General features: G+C 44.5%; 1 protein-coding gene across 1 annotated transcript in view; it reads left to right on the plus strand.

Annotated features, from left to right (window-relative positions):
* Positions 1–205: 205 nt before the first annotated feature.
* LOC120022446 (exostosin-1b-like) overlaps positions 206–15,824 on the plus strand; it is a 120,119-nt gene continuing 104,500 nt past the window's right edge. Inside the window, exon 1 of the mRNA XM_038966349.1 lies at positions 206–2,037. Within this exon, the coding sequence (XP_038822277.1) occupies positions 1,094–2,037 (944 nt within the window). The 5' untranslated portion in view covers positions 206–1,093. The remainder of the gene's footprint in view (positions 2,038–15,824) is intronic.

The raw sequence follows: 15,824 nt of genomic DNA on the forward strand, positions 1-15,824 counted from the left end.
AAACAATCCGTAGAAAATACTTACGCATAGATATTCTACATTTTTCGGTATTTTACTCGTGCTTTAAGTTATTCGCTGAGAGGACTCCGGTTGTGAATGGGTGCATTTGAAGCACCGCCTTTTCCGGTCCCAATAATAAACCAATGAGAAACGCGTATGCACACTGATGGGACGTTACGTCAGCTGCCATCGTGTCGGGATTGGAATGTTACAGAGGAACAATCGAAACATTTGAGCATTTGGTAATTGGACACTAGAATCAAGGAATCCCGTTTTTGTAACAATTTCAATGTATTTGCAAAGTCACATTGTAACTGTAAATACTGTTTGAGGTCGTTGCGTCAATTTCTTCGCTTGTATCAGGCCCTATTCTCCGATGAGATTATTTTTGCGTGTATGAGGTCTGTCGGGAGATTAAAATATAAGAGAAATGCAGGGATTCGTGAGGCTACAGTTGCACTAATGAACTGCTCTTGTTCTACGACGGTTTCCTCGTACATTCATTGAACCATGGAGTGAAATATCGCCGGAGAGAGCGCGAGGAGTCCGCCGAATTATACTCCGAGACATCTGGATCTAAAAGCCGACATCACCGAAGGCTTTAAACCACAGACAGACAGCGTGTTAACAAATCTTAACCGTGGGATACATTTTCTGTGTTGGCCAAGGCAGGAAGCCACATGAACCCCTGCCGCTACTCTACAGGGTAAAGAGTTGGTAGAACGCTTCGGGCATCTCTAACCGGGCGCAGTTTTACATTTGAATACAGACTGGCTGAATGAAGGAGAGGGAGAGGGGGGCAAAGGGAGTATATGAATGTTTTTACTTGGTCGAGGGGGATTTTTGTTGCCCATTGACACTATATTGTGAAATGGACAAACTAGATAGAGAGAGAGAACGCATTTAAAATCGCCCACATGCGCTGGATCAATCGCTGGATTGGGGAACGGAATACGAAGAAGGGGGAAGACGCGAGTTTGAAATCTTTGCAGGCTGGAAGATGGCGGAGCGGTGTAGTTGGAGGTGGTGAGAGCCTAACTTCGGGACACTTCAATTTTATTTGTAAAAAAACTTGCCCCTATTCGTAGGACACATGCAGGCCAAAAAACGATATTTATTCCTGCTCTCCGCCGGTGCATGTCTAGTTCTACTGTTCTACTTTGGAGGGGTACAACTTCCAGCGTCGGGCAGAAACCGGCATGACCGTAGCCACAATGGATATCGCCCCGACCAGCCGTGGCCACACTTCTCTGACCCTTTACAACAGTTCCTACCCTTGGATCAACTGGACACTGAGGAATACAACATGCACATATCGCCGAGGCAGAAGAGGGACGTTAATACAAGCGTGTACAAAGGCAAAAGATGTCGCATGGATTCGTGCTTTGATTTCTCAGCATGTAAAAAGAACGATTTCAAAGTGTATGTCTACCCCCAGCAGAAGGGGGAGAAAATCTCAGAAAGTTACCAGAATATTTTATCGACCATTGAGGGATCCAGGTTCTACACCACTGACCCGGGACAAGCTTGTCTATTCGTCCTGAGCTTGGACACCCTGGACCGGGACTCGCTCTCGCCACAGTACGTGCACAATCTCAAAACCAAGGTCCAGAACCTTCATCTCTGGAACAACGGCAGAAACCACCTCATATTTAACTTGTACTCTGGGACATGGCCGGACTACACGGAAGACCTAGGTTTCGACATAGGCCAGGCCATGTTGGCCAAGGCCAGCATCAGTACCGAGAATTTCAGGCCCAACTTTGACGTGTCCATCCCGCTGTTTTCCAAGGAGCACCCTAGGACCGGAGGGGACAGGGGGTACCTAAAGTACAACTCCATCCCACCTTTCAGGAAATACATGCTTGTGTTTAAGGGGAAACGATACCTTACAGGGATAGGGTCAGACACGAGGAATGCCTTATATCATGTCCATAACCAGGAGGATGTGGTGCTCCTCACCACCTGCAAACACGGCAAGGATTGGCAGAAACACAAGGACGCACGCTGCGACAAGGACAACGCAGAATATGACAAGTAAGTTATGACGTGTTGACAGATTAAAAAGGACTGTACATGAAAGCTGTTATAAATGTGTTATGTGGGTCATATTACCACTGTAAAGGAAAAGTGGTCACCTTTGTCCTTCTGTACCGTTCCAAAACAGGCACCATCGCGCGCATCCCTGAGGTTCTCCGTTGCGCGCGGCCTGGTGTGTTTTGCGAGCAGATTGTGAACTCGTTTTATTGGCATACAATGCCATTGACTGCCGTTCTCGGGGACTGAAAAAAACCTCGCCAGCCAGTCAATTACCTTAACGGTTTGAATAAATCACCCCCACCCACTTCACTGATATTGCAGCCAAACGAGGATATGCACTGACACGTTTTATTTGCTCTGTACTTTAAGGGAATAAAGCAATGTGCACTGTAAGAGTGGTGTGGGAGTGTGACCTTGCTATCACACCGCTATAAACTCCACATTATAATGAATAAGTACAACACTTATTAGGCCTAGACTTATCAGCCAAATCATGTTTAGTTGGAATAATTTTGTGTAATGCTGTTAATTCAATAAAGCCCAGCCTATATCAAGTAGGGCTACATCCACACTCATTTTCATCATAGTGTCCATATTAGGTTTAATAATAGGCTAAGCTTGTGCTTTGTGTGTTATCACTGATTGTGGAGACCACAACTCGTCTTTGGTTCTAGTGATGCCAGAGTAAGTCAAGTCACCCAAAGGACAGGCATCACATTGTAACCATGGTGGGAAACTTTGCCATTGAAGTTTGCACAGAGCGTTGCCAAGTCTACTTCTCCGAGAGTGAGACTGGTTTATTTTAGGCCGAGTTGCCTCCTGATTGAATATCTCTCTCTAAATCCTCGGTAAACTTGGGATATGTGATAACTCAACCCCCTCTTCTATTTCTGGCCCGATGTTAGTTAAAATGTTTAGTGAAGTGAGATATTGGCTACCACAGTACTCCATTGAAGTCTAAATATTTCCAGTCACTTGTAAACGCAGGAGAGGGGGCCATTACTAGTACCACATCCCAAATGGCACCCTATTCCCTATATAGTGTACTACTTTGTTTTGACCCGGACCAAAAGTAATGCACTAAATAGGGAATAGGGTGCCATTTCGGGGACACTAGCTCTATAGGCTTAGTTTGGCCAAAGGGAAGTCTAACTTGAACAGAACCGTTTCATGAACTGAAACTCACTGAGACGAGAACACACTGCCCTATGACACAGCGCCAATTGCAAATATGCTGCAACACCATCCCCACAAGTAAGTGCTTGTCCATTTGTCACGCCTCTCCTCTTTATCACCCCGTGCGATCTGCTCTTCTCCCAGGGAGATGTCTTTGGCTCGTGTCACCTGGAGAAATGTGTCATCCGTTATCTGGATTCCAGGCATCCCTCCCTCGACTGCTCACCTTTCCTTTGGCCCGGTTAGCACTGACATGGCTTGGCCCGGTTAGCACTGACATGGCTTGGCCCGGTTAGCACTGACATGGCTTGGCCCGGTTAGCACTGACATGGCTTGGCCCGGTTAGCACTGACATGGCTTGGCCCGGTTAGCACTGACATGGCTTGGCCCGGTTAGCACTGACATGGCTTGGCCCGGGCCAGTGCGTACTCTATGCCGCTGCGTTCACAGCCAAGGGAGTCTCTCGCAGTCAGAAACGATGGTGAGAATGCTGGAATGCGCACACACACGTGTTGGAACAGCTGTTTGGGGTAACGAGGGAACGGTGTCGAGGGGAAAATACTGCAGCATACCTGGATGCATTTCACTGCACTTTAGCTTCGGGATGGCGACAGTATCAACTGCGACCCTCTCCTTGGTCCTGTGGGGCTCAGTTTATAAGAGCGTGGTGCTAGCAACGCCAGGGTTGTGGGTTCGATTCCCCTATGGGGTCTCACACACACTAAAATGTAGCCTATGCACTCATAATTTAAGTCACTTTGGATAAAAGCGCCTGGTAAATGGCATATTTTATTTATATATATTCTCAATTCTGTCCATGGAACTGTTTCCACATGGTGCCTCACCCCCCCCCTTTCCCATCGTGACCTTTCAGCCTCTAAGAGGAATGTGGCAGGAGCAGCGGATATGAGAGGGCTGTTAAACACAGACAGTGCCTGGTAGCCCTGGACACTAAAGCTTAGACGCATAAACACGCACACAATACATTTTCTGAGAGTTGCAATCACTTCCATTCTGAATCACTGGTTCCACTTCCATCCATGGGCAAGCATCAATAATAGACGCCATTCATTGATACATTATCCAATGAGCTTTATGAGCTGCTGACTGTAGAGTCTGGGACAGTCAGTGGGGGGGGGGGGGGACAATTCAATGACAAATTACAAGGCATTCAATACTTTGGTTCATCACAATCCTATCTGCTGCCCATGTGTGTATGTGCTATTAGTTACAGCACGCCATGGGCGATATCCGAGTACTCTGTCATAAACTAGTTCGTCTGTCCCAACTATCCAAACCGTCTCCTCTCTGTGTGTTTTGGCGACGTCTGTGTATTGCCTGTTTGCTCCTCCTCCATGAGTTACCCAGCAGACGGCTGGATCAGGGACCCCCCCCCGCCCCATTTAATAGTTAACCAGGTCTGTCGGCCGGTATTGACTTTGTACTTTAGCCTCTTCACGACAGGCCGCCACGTCTCAAGGTCACTCCAGGGACTCCTCCACTCAGTTGAATGGGGAGTCTGTGTGTATGTGGGATTGCACTGTCCGTGTGTAAGAGTTGGCCAGTGTGTGTGTGTGTATTCACATTTTGGGGGGGGGGGGGGTTAGATTGTAGCTTCCATCAATTCCAATCCCCCATATATTTTTGGGCGAATATGTATATGGTTTTTTCTTATATATTTTCTTATGTCCCCCTAAAGCTTCCACCAATTGGAGTAAATGTCCAGTATACATAGAATATACATTTTACAGACACGGTACATCCCATCTTTGAAGACTATCCAGTTTTGATTCCTATTTGCCATATTTTTCCACTGTGCTGTGAGGTGTCACACAAATTATGAACCTTTCTATTGTCATACTGAACGAAAACAAACGCAACAATTTCAAAGATTTTACTAAGTTAGTTCATATGAGGAAATCGGTCAAATGAAATAAATGAATCGCGTCACAGTATCTGTGTGCATTCAAGTTGAAATGATAAAATGCAATTGTGTCCGTAGCTTATGCCTGCCCATACCATAACCCCACCGCCACCATGAGGCACTCTGTTCACAACGTTGACATCAGCAAACCGCTCGCCCACACGACGCCATGTGGTATGAGGCCGATTTGGACATACTGCCAAATTCACTAAAACGATGTTGAAGGCGGCTTATTATCTGGCAACAGCTCTGGTGGACATTCCTGCAGTCAGCGTGCCAATTGCATGCTTCCTCAACTTCAGACATCTGTGGGATTGTGTTATGACAAAACTGCACATTTTAGAGTGGCCTTTTATTGTCCCCAACACAAGATATACCTGTGTAATGATCATGCTGTTTAATCAGCTTCTTGGCATGCCACACCTGTCAGGTGGATGGATTATCTTGGCAAAGAAGAATTGCTTACTAATAACATGGATGTAAACAAATTTGTGCACATTTTTTGGACAAAATCGGATTTTTGGTCTTTGATGCAGGGCCGACAAAACAAGTTCCTTACCTCCTCCCCTTCCACTTACCTCCTCCATTTTTGCGGTAATGCTGCCATCAGTTGGTTGGAATTTTGCATAGAGCAGACATTTCCATATATTTTAGTTAACTGCACGTGTGACAACTCCACCAGTCCAATTTATATCATTCTGTTCGGGCCAGTAGATTTTGATAAACAGTTTGTACCTTTTGTAGAGTTGGGTATATTTGGCACCTTGGAACACGCTGTTGTACTGCTCAATCCAGAGCATTCCAAATATTCCTTTTGGCAGCGATGACATCATCAGAGTGCGCAGCTGAACACTATGCTGGAAACACTCAGTTTATTTGAACTAAAACAACCAATCTTTGTTAAAACATAAATACTGAACTTGTTTTTGCATGGTTTCTGCAACACGGTTAGCTTTTAACAGCGAGGACCGCTATTTCTTGTCCCTCTTAACTGATAGGTTAAAGTCTGCTTGAAAGAGCCGCTAAGCTGCTAACGTTAGCCATCAAGATAATGAAGTTAGTCCCAGATGAGTTTTCCAATGCACCCTCGTTGTCTGGAGAAGTAAATGAATGGTTCCAGCGGTGTAGGAACTGTATCTACTACGCTTTCTTTCGGGACAAACTGGATCACTCAGTTCCAATGCGGCAATTGTTTGCTTGCCAAGGATTATAAAGTGGCTTGCAAAAGTATTCACCCCCCTTGGCATTTTTCCTATTTTCTTGCCTTACACCCTGGAATTAAAATAGATTTTGGGGGGGGGTTTGTATCATTTTATTTACACAACATGCCTACCACTTTGAAGATACTAAGTATTTTTTATTGTGAAACAAACAAGAAATAGGACAAAAAAACTGAACTTGAGCGTGCATAACTATTCACCCCCCCCAAAGTCAATACTTTAGAGCCACCTTTTGCAGCAATTACAGCTGCTAGTCTCTTGGGGTATGTCTCTCTAAGCTTGGCACATCTAGCCACTGGGATTTTTGCCCGCTCATGGCAAATCTCCGTCCCAGTCTCAAATCTCTGGAAGACTGAAACCAGGTTTCCCTCAAGAATTTCCCTGTATTTAGCGCCATCCATCATTCCTTTAATTCTGACCAGTTTCCAAGTCCCTGCTGATGGAAAATGGTGTTCTCGGGGTAATGAGAGGTGTTGGGTTTGCGCCAGACATAGCGTTTTCCTTGATGGCCAAAAAGCTCAATTTGTCCCATCTGACCAGAGTACCTTCTTCCATATGTTTGGGGAGTCTCCCACGTGCCTTTTGGCGAAAACCTAACATGTTTGCTTATTTTTTCTTTAAGCAATGGCTTTTTTCTGGCCACTCTTCCATAAAGCCCAGCTCTGTGGAGTGTACGGCTTAAAGTGGTCCTATGGACAAATACTCCAATCTCTGCTGTGGTTCTTTGCAGCTCCGTCCGGGTTATCTTTGGTCTCTTTGTTGCCTCTCTGATTAATGCCCTCCTTGTCTGGTCCGTGAGTTTTGGTGGGCGGCCCTCTCTTGGCAGGTTTGTTGTGGTGCCATATTCTTTCCATAACAAAAACAAATAGATTTAATGGTGCTCTGTGGGATGTTCAAAGTTTCGGATATGTTTTTATAACCCAACCCTGATCTGTACTTCTCCACAACTTTGTCCCTGACCTGTTTGGAGAGCTCCTTGGTCTTCATGGTGCCCCTTGCTTAGTGGTGTTGCAGACTCTGGGGCCTTTCAGAACAGGTGTGTGTGATTTATTTATTTATTTATATATATATTTATTTATTTATATATATATATAATGAGATCAGGTGACACTTAGATTGCACACAGGTTAGGCTTTATTTAACTAATTACGTGACTTCTGAATGTAATTGGTTGCATGGCCCCTCTGATATGCGGAGTCGAAGGAGCATGGCAATCAACGATTGTCGTATGTCACGAGTTGTGGAAGGCAAAGAAAGCGGCCTCCTGCAAAGCAGTCTCCACCACTCCTAACGAGAGGCCCGGAGCGGATACAAACAACAAATAGTTTTGCTGCCCTGGAGGCTGATCTTCCTGCACCTTCTCTGGGGGTAACTGTGTCTGCAGCTGCTGTGCCCACTCCTACTCCTTCCCCTTCGATTTCAAAGTCGACGCCGGCAACCTTCCGTCCCTGCTCTGGATTGAGCGGGGCTTCTCCATCTGTCGGAGGCCTGCACCATCCTGTGAAGTGTGGGAGTAGGCGGATTTCCTCGTCCTTCTCGCCAGCTGTGATTTTGGGCAGTTCCATGGTTAGAAATGTGACTGTTTTAGCAACAGGAACAATGTCCCATCCTGGAGCTTGAGTAAATGACCTTACTTAGCTGCTCCCGAATGTACTATGCCAGGACATGGACATCGATTCTATCGTAGTCAATGTGGGCTTTAATGACACAAAGGGCAGCTTTGAACAGTTAACTGGATTTCAAAGAGCTGATTGACTCTGCTAGACACTAATAAAATACCATATCTGGCCCAGTGTCCTCTTAATCGTGGTATTGAACACTTTATCATGATTCTTTGTCTAAACAACTGTCTCAATGGGTGTAACTTTTGTTGACAATTTTGATACCTTTTGGAAACATGTTTTATAAGGAGGATGTGATCCACCCAAATCGTTTAGGTTCCTGGATCCTTTCACTGGATTCTAAGGGTGCGTTGAGACAATGACTTATCAGTGACCCAAGCCCAGCTCAGTTAATCCCTACCATTTCTGTCGTTGAGTCATCATAATGCTTTAGCAAATGTACATTATACCAGGGGCATTGGTAGACACAATGTAAGTAACCTAATTTATGTCTCACTAACTGCCCTGAATACCTCTGCTGAGCCTACAGTTATTGTATGCGGCAATCATGTCCCTATGAACCAGATTTATGCTGTTAGCACTGAAGCGGTGTGACCTAGTAGCAAGTCCTCTGTGTTCAGATCACCCTGCACTAACATAAATAACATGAGCATATCTACTTCTGCTAAGCTTTCCAGTAAAGCAACGAAAACAATCAAGAATCCCAGAAAAGTGCTCAAATAGCCCACGTCAACATAAGAGCTTAAGAAACAACGTTGATGAAATGACTTTCTAGTAATAGATGGCATTCATATTCTGACTCGCTGAAACTCACTTAGACAATACCTGTTGATATAGTGGTAGCAATACAAGGTTTTAACATTTACAGAAATGCCAGTGGTGGAGGTGTTGCTGTTTTATATTCAGAACCACATCCCTTTAAAGATTAAAGAGGATCTCATGTTAAATACTGTTGAAGTAATATGGCTACAGGTTCATCTGCCTCACCTAAAGCCCATTCTTGTGGGAAGCTGCTATAGACTACTAAGTGCTAACAGTCAGTATCTGGATAACATGTGAAATGCTTCATCATTTATGTGATCAAATCAAATCATCAAATGTATTTATATAGCCCTTCTTACATCAGCTGATATCTCAAAGTGCTGTACAGAAACCCAGCCTAAAACCCCAAACAGCAAGCAATGCAGGTGTAGAAGCACGGTGGCTAGGAAAAACTCCCTAGAAAGGCCAAAACCTCTCAACAGATATCACATGCGCCGAATACAACAGGTGTAGACCTTACAGTGAAATGCTTACTTACGAGCCCTTAACCAACAATGCAGTTTTAAGAAAAATACCCCCCAGAAAAGAAATAAAAGTATCAAATAATTAAAGAGCAGCAGTAAAATAACATTATTGAGGCTATATACAAGGTGTACTGGTGCTGGGGTACCGGTTAAATCCGGTATCCCAGACGGATTTATTTGTCATGTGCGCCGAATACAGTGAAATGCTTACTTACAGGCTCTAACCAACAGTGCAAAAAAGGTGTTGGGTGAACAATAGGTAAGTAAAGAAATAAAACAACAGTAAAAAGACAGGCTATATACAGTAGTGAGGCTATAACAGTAGCGAGGCTGCATCAGTTAGTCGGGCTGATTGAGGTAGTATGTACATGTAGATATGGTTAAAGTGACTTTGCATATATGATGAACAGAGAATAGCAGTAGTATAATTGAGTCGAGTTAATATATGCATGTGGGTAGAGTTATGCATAGATAAGATAATGCAAATAGTCTGGGTAGCCATTTGATTAGATGTTCAGTAGTCTTATGGCTTGGGGGTAGAAGCTGTTTAGAAGCCTCTTGGACCTATACTTGGTGCTCTGGTACCACTTGCCGTGCGGTAGCAGAGAGAACAGTCTATGACTAGGGTGGCTGGAATCTTTGCCAATTTTTAGGGCCTTCCTCTGACACCGCCTAGATGGCAGGAAGCTTGGCCCCGGTGATGTACTGGGCCGTACGCACTACCCTCTGTAGTGCCTTGCGGTCGGAGGCCGGGCACTTGCCGTACCAGGCAGTGATGCAACCAGTCAGGATGCTCTCGATGGTGCAGCTGTAGAACCTTTTGAGGATCTGAGGACCCATGCAAAATCTATTCAGTCTCCTGAGGGGGAATAGGTTTCGTCGTGCCCTCTTCACAACTGTCTTGGTGTGCTTGGACCATGTTAGTTTGTTGGTGATGTGGACACCAAGGAACTTGAAGCTCTCAACCTGCTCCACTACAGCCCCGTCGATGAGAACGGGGGCGTGCTCGGTCCTCCTTTTCCTGTAGTCCAAAATCAACAGCATAGGAATGAAATCATGAACATGTATTGATCACTAAAGATTACTAATGTTGCAGAAATGTGCTTGAAAGCAGGATCCATTGGATGTAGTGATCGGAATATAGTAGCCATATCTAGGAAAACCTAAGTTCCAAAGGCTGGGCCTAATATAGTGTATAAGAGGTCATACAGTACGTTTTGTAGTGATTCCTATGTTGATGTAAAGAACAATTGTTGCTCCGTGGTGTGTAATGAGGAGCAAACAGACACTGTTATGAAATTGCTTTTCCCAGTTACTAATAAGCATGCACCCATTTAAGAAAATGACTAAAAACTGTTAAATCCTCGTGGATTGATGTGGAATTGAAGAATTGTATGGTTGAGAGGTATGAGGCTAAAGGAATGGCAAATAAGTCTAGCGGAACAACCTGGCAAAAGTACTGCAAATTGAGAAATCATGTGACTAAACTGAATAAAAAGAAGAAATGACACTATGAAACAAAGATAAATGACATAGAGATTGATAGTAAAAAGCTTTGGAGCACCTTTTTTAATGACATTTTGGGGAAAGGCAAACTCCGCTCTATCATTCATTGAATCAGATGGCTCATTCATCACAACCGACTGATATTGCCAACTACTTTTAATGATTTTTTTCCATTGGCAAGATTAGCAAACTTTCATTGGCAAGATTAGGAACAAAAGCTGACATTACACATTGTCTATCAACAATGACAAGCCACCGGGGTCTGACAGCTTGGATGGAAAATTACTGAGGATAATAGCGGATGATATTGCCACTCCTATTTGTGATATCTTTAATTTCAGCCTACTAGAAAGTGTGTGCCCTCAGGCCTGGAAGGAAGCAAAAGTCATTCCGCTACCTAAGAATAGTAAAGCCCCCTTGGTCGGCTATTTGAGCCAGTAAATCAGCCTGTAAAGCCAGTGTGTCTATGTATGCGGATGACTCACTATACACCTCAGCTACTACAGTGACTGAAATGACTGCAACACTTAACAAAGAGCTGCAGTTAGTTTCAGAATGGGTGGCAAGGAATAAGTTAGTCCTAAATATTTCAAACTAAAAGCATTGTATTTGGGACAAATCATTCACTAAACCCTAAATCTCATAATAAATAATGTGGAAATTGAGCAAGTTGAGGTGACTAAATTGCTTGGAGTAACCCTGGATGGTAAACTGCCATGGTCAAAACATATTGATACAACAGTAGCTGAGATGGGGAGAAGTCTGTTCATAATAGTGCTATACTGCCTTCCTGACAGCACTATCAACAAAGCAGGTCCTACAGGCTCTAGTTTTGTTGCACCTGGACTACTGTTCAGTCGTGTGGTCAGGTGCCACAAAGAGGGACTTGCAATTGGCTCAGAACAGGGCAGCACGGCTGGCCCTTGGATATACACAGAGAGTAAATGTTAATATGCATGTCAATCTCACCTGGCTCAAAGTGGAGGAGAGATTGACTCCGTCACCACTTGTATTTGTGAGAGGTATTGACATGTCGACAGCACAGAGCGGTCTGTTTTTTAACGACTAGCACACAGCTCGGACACCCATGCATACCCCACAGGACATGCCACCAGAGGTCTCTTCAGACACCCATGCATACCCCACAAGACATGCCACCAGAGGTCTCTTCAGACACCCATGCATACCCCACAAGACATGCCACCAGAGGTCTCTTCAGACACCCATGCATACCCCACAAGACATGCCACCAGAGGTCTCTTCAGACACCCATGCATACCCCACAAGACATGCCACCAGAGGTCTCTTCAGACACCCATGCATACCCCACAAGACATGCCACCAGAGGTCTCTTCAGACACCCATGCATACCCCACAAGACATGCCACCAGAGGTCTCTTCAGACACCCATGCATACCCCACAAGACATGCCACCAGAGGTCTCTTCAGACACCCATGCATACCCCACAAGACATGCCACCAGAGGTCTGTTCACAGTCCCCAAGTCCAGAACAGACTATGGGAGGCACACAGTACTACATAGAGCCATGACTACATGGAACTCTATTCCACATCAGGTAACTGATGCAAGCAGTAGAATCAAATAAAAAATAAAAATATATATAAAATACACTATGGAACAGCGGGGACAGTGAAGCAACACAAACAGGAACAGGCACATACATACACAGACATATTTTGTGTTGTAGATATGTGGTAGTGGAGTAGGGGCCTGAGGGCACACTTCTGAATGTAATGTTTTTAAAATTGTATAACTGCCTTAATTTTGCCAGACACCAGGAAGAGTAGCTGCTGTCTATGACTTGTCTAAAATATAGTGGTATTTTGGAGATTTGCAGCCCAAGGCTGCAATACCGGGCCGCTGGATAGGAGGAATGGTGCATTTTCATAACTGACATCAGCATGAATTTTCCCCGCTGGACTAAATCCGCTTGAATGCGAGAGGAGTTCCATGCTATCAGAATGATATGGAAACACAGAAGTGATTTTGGGGCGACAATGTCATATTTTCCTTTCCTCCTTTATGATGTGGAGCTTGGCATTTTGTTGACACAGCGCCAAAGATTGACTAGAAACCCGGTAAAGCAAAGACCACATCCCTGTCTTATGTTTAAAATAGCCTTATGAATTCCATTTTCGGAAATGTCAATGGCGATTTATTCTCTGGGCAGATAGTGGCGTGATATTAGAGTAGAGGTGGCACTGGAGGTTAACAGACGTGTCATTTGTTGCTCTCTGGGTCGCCGTTTTGTTTTCTCTCGTCATATTAATACGTCGTGAATATTTCCTCGTCCTCTCACTTAAGTAAAGTGCTGGGCCATGATCGCGCCAAAATATGCGAATGATCTGTAGGAAATTATCGGGGAATGCTAGTTTGCCTCCATTAGCGCGGGTTTGATTGTTTCTGGGGAAGATGTAGTCTAGCCTACACTGGCATGGTTGTTTTTATCTTCTGTCAATCTCGCCTCTTTCTCGCTGTGTTTATGTACCTTTTTGCTTTAAAAAAAAATCTGTGGAATTGTGTTCTAGTTATTCACACCTCCATGCTTGTCTTGTCGGATACTAGTGAGACAGCTGTGACCTTCTGAGACAAGTAGACATGGTGTAGCATTAGTGCTCTTTCTGATTGTGAGAGCAACATGGCCTTCTCTTCCTTCCTAGCCGTCGCAGATGTCGAGGCTATGTGTATTCTATGTCGTTGGTCATAACTGTTTATGGGGGGTGCTTGCTCCTGATCATGCTGATAGGTCTGTGTTTTTAGTGATCTCCTGTTGGGGGTTGGGTGTGTGTGTGTGTGCGCGCACGGCGAGAGGATGGGTCATGACCTCTCTGTGTGTGCCTGGCTGAGTGATGAAGGCGAGGCTGCTCTTAGTGACCCACAGTCACCAGAGGGATTGCCATGATGACGTGGCCGCTGGCTGGTCTGTGGTAGCTGTGAGACCAAGCTGGACGAGACTGACCGACCTGAGGCTTTACTAGCTCAGTCCCAGTCCAGCCATCTCCGCTTGGCTAGTGGTGGAGAGGGATTGATCAATTGGGAGTGTTTCACCCAGAATGAAAAATTGATCGCGGCAAGGTGAAAAATGAAAGTATTTTCATCCTGGACTGTCATGGAATGCTTGAGGTATGAATGAATAAGTGGGAGGGGTTGGTAAAAGCATCTCTCTCTCTCGCTCGCTGTCTCTCTCGCTGTCTGTCTCTCTCTTAAAGTGATGAGTTAGGCAGGTAAGTTAACATGCTCAGTTTAGAAGGTACTAAGGAAGCAAGCGAGACAGCTGGTTGGCTCTTTGAAGTCAATTGAGTGAGACAGGTAGCTGACTAGTTCCATGTAAAAAAATGAATGAGACAGGCGTGTGATTGGTTGCCCATTACATTTTTGCTCGGAGGTGATAGGAAGACATTGCATCTACATTATGGAAGCAGAATATTTTTTTGTTTTGTTCTGACATCTGTCTCGTTTAGTGGATGAAAGACTTACGTCTTGGTATTCTCTACTATGTGGCAAGGACTATTTACTTTAAATTCCCATTCTTCTGGGGTCATATTTTCCTCAACTCTTTCACCACCTCGGGCTGTTAATCTCGGTTTGTAGCCTACACAGCCAACATTCTAAAAGACAGCCCGCTTTTTTTGTTCGTTTCTCTGGGTATCTGTTGACTGTAATTGCTTGGAATTAGATTTAGCTTACTTTACGAATCCATTCACAACCGATGAAGCCCGTGGGTCATCGGTGTAAATTATTTTCCATAAGGCACTTCCTGTAATCTGTTGTTTTATTGTCTTCTGGGGAGCACCCACTGTTAGGCTGCTCAAAGTAGCCCAGTTGGCACAGGCTTTACGGTCGGTGTGAATATGCTGTGGTGTCATGCTTGTTATCCCGCCCCTACTACCGTGCCTCCAGACAGTATTTTGTTGTTACAGCCTGAATTTTAAAACGGATTAAATTGAGATTTTGTGTCACTGGCCTACACACACTACCCCATAATGTCAAAGTGGAATTATGTTTTTTGCAATTTTTACAAACAAATTAAAAATGAAAAGCTGAAAGTCTTGAGGCAGTAAGTATGCAGTGCATTCGGGAACGTATTCAAAACACCTTGACTTTTCCCACGTTTCGTTACATTACAGCCTTATTCTAAAATGGATTGAATAGTCCCCCCCCTCATCAGTATACACACAATACCCTCATAATGACAAAGCAAATGACAAAGCATCAGACCAGAGAATGTTGTTTCTCATGGTCTGAGAGTCTTTTAGATGCCTTTTGGCAAACTCCAAGCGGGATGTCCTGTGCCTTTTACTGAAGAGTGGCTTCCGTATGGCCACTCCACCATAAAGGCAAGATTGGTGGAGTGCTGCAGAGATGGTTGTCCTTCTGGAAGTTTCTCCCATCTCCACAGAGGAACTCTCGAGCTCTGTCAGAGGGACCATCGGGTTCTTGGTCACCTCCCTGATCAAGCCCCTTCTCCCCGAATGCTCAGTTTGGCCGGACGGCCAGCTCTAGAAAGAGTCTTGGTGATTCAATTCTTCCTTCATTTAAGAATGATGGAGGCCCCTGTGTTCTTGGGGACCTTCAATGCTGCATATTTTTATTTGGTACCCTTCCCCAGATCTGTGCCTCGACACAATCAATCATGTCTTGGAACTCTACGGACAATTCCTTCGACCTCATGGCTTGGTTTTTGCTCTGACATGCACTGTCAACTGTTGTACCTTATATAGGCAGCTGCCTTTCCAAATCAAGTTCAATCAATTGAATTTACCACAGGTGGACTCCAATCAAGTTGTAGAAACATCTCAAGGATGATCAATGGAAACAGGATGCACCTGAGCTCAATTTCGAGGCTCATAGCAAAGGGTCTGAATACTTAAGTAAGATATTCCTGGTTTTATTAAAAATAACTTTACAAAAATGTGTCAACTGTTTTTGCTCTGTCAATATGGGGAATTGTGTGTAGATTGAGGAAAAACAAATATTTTATCAATTTTATAATAAGCCTGTAACGGAAACAAAATGTGGAAAAGTGAA

The sequence above is a fragment of the Salvelinus namaycush genome, chromosome 27, assembly GCF_016432855.1.
Source record: "Salvelinus namaycush isolate Seneca chromosome 27, SaNama_1.0, whole genome shotgun sequence".
Lineage (NCBI taxonomy): Eukaryota > Metazoa > Chordata > Actinopteri > Salmoniformes > Salmonidae > Salvelinus > Salvelinus namaycush.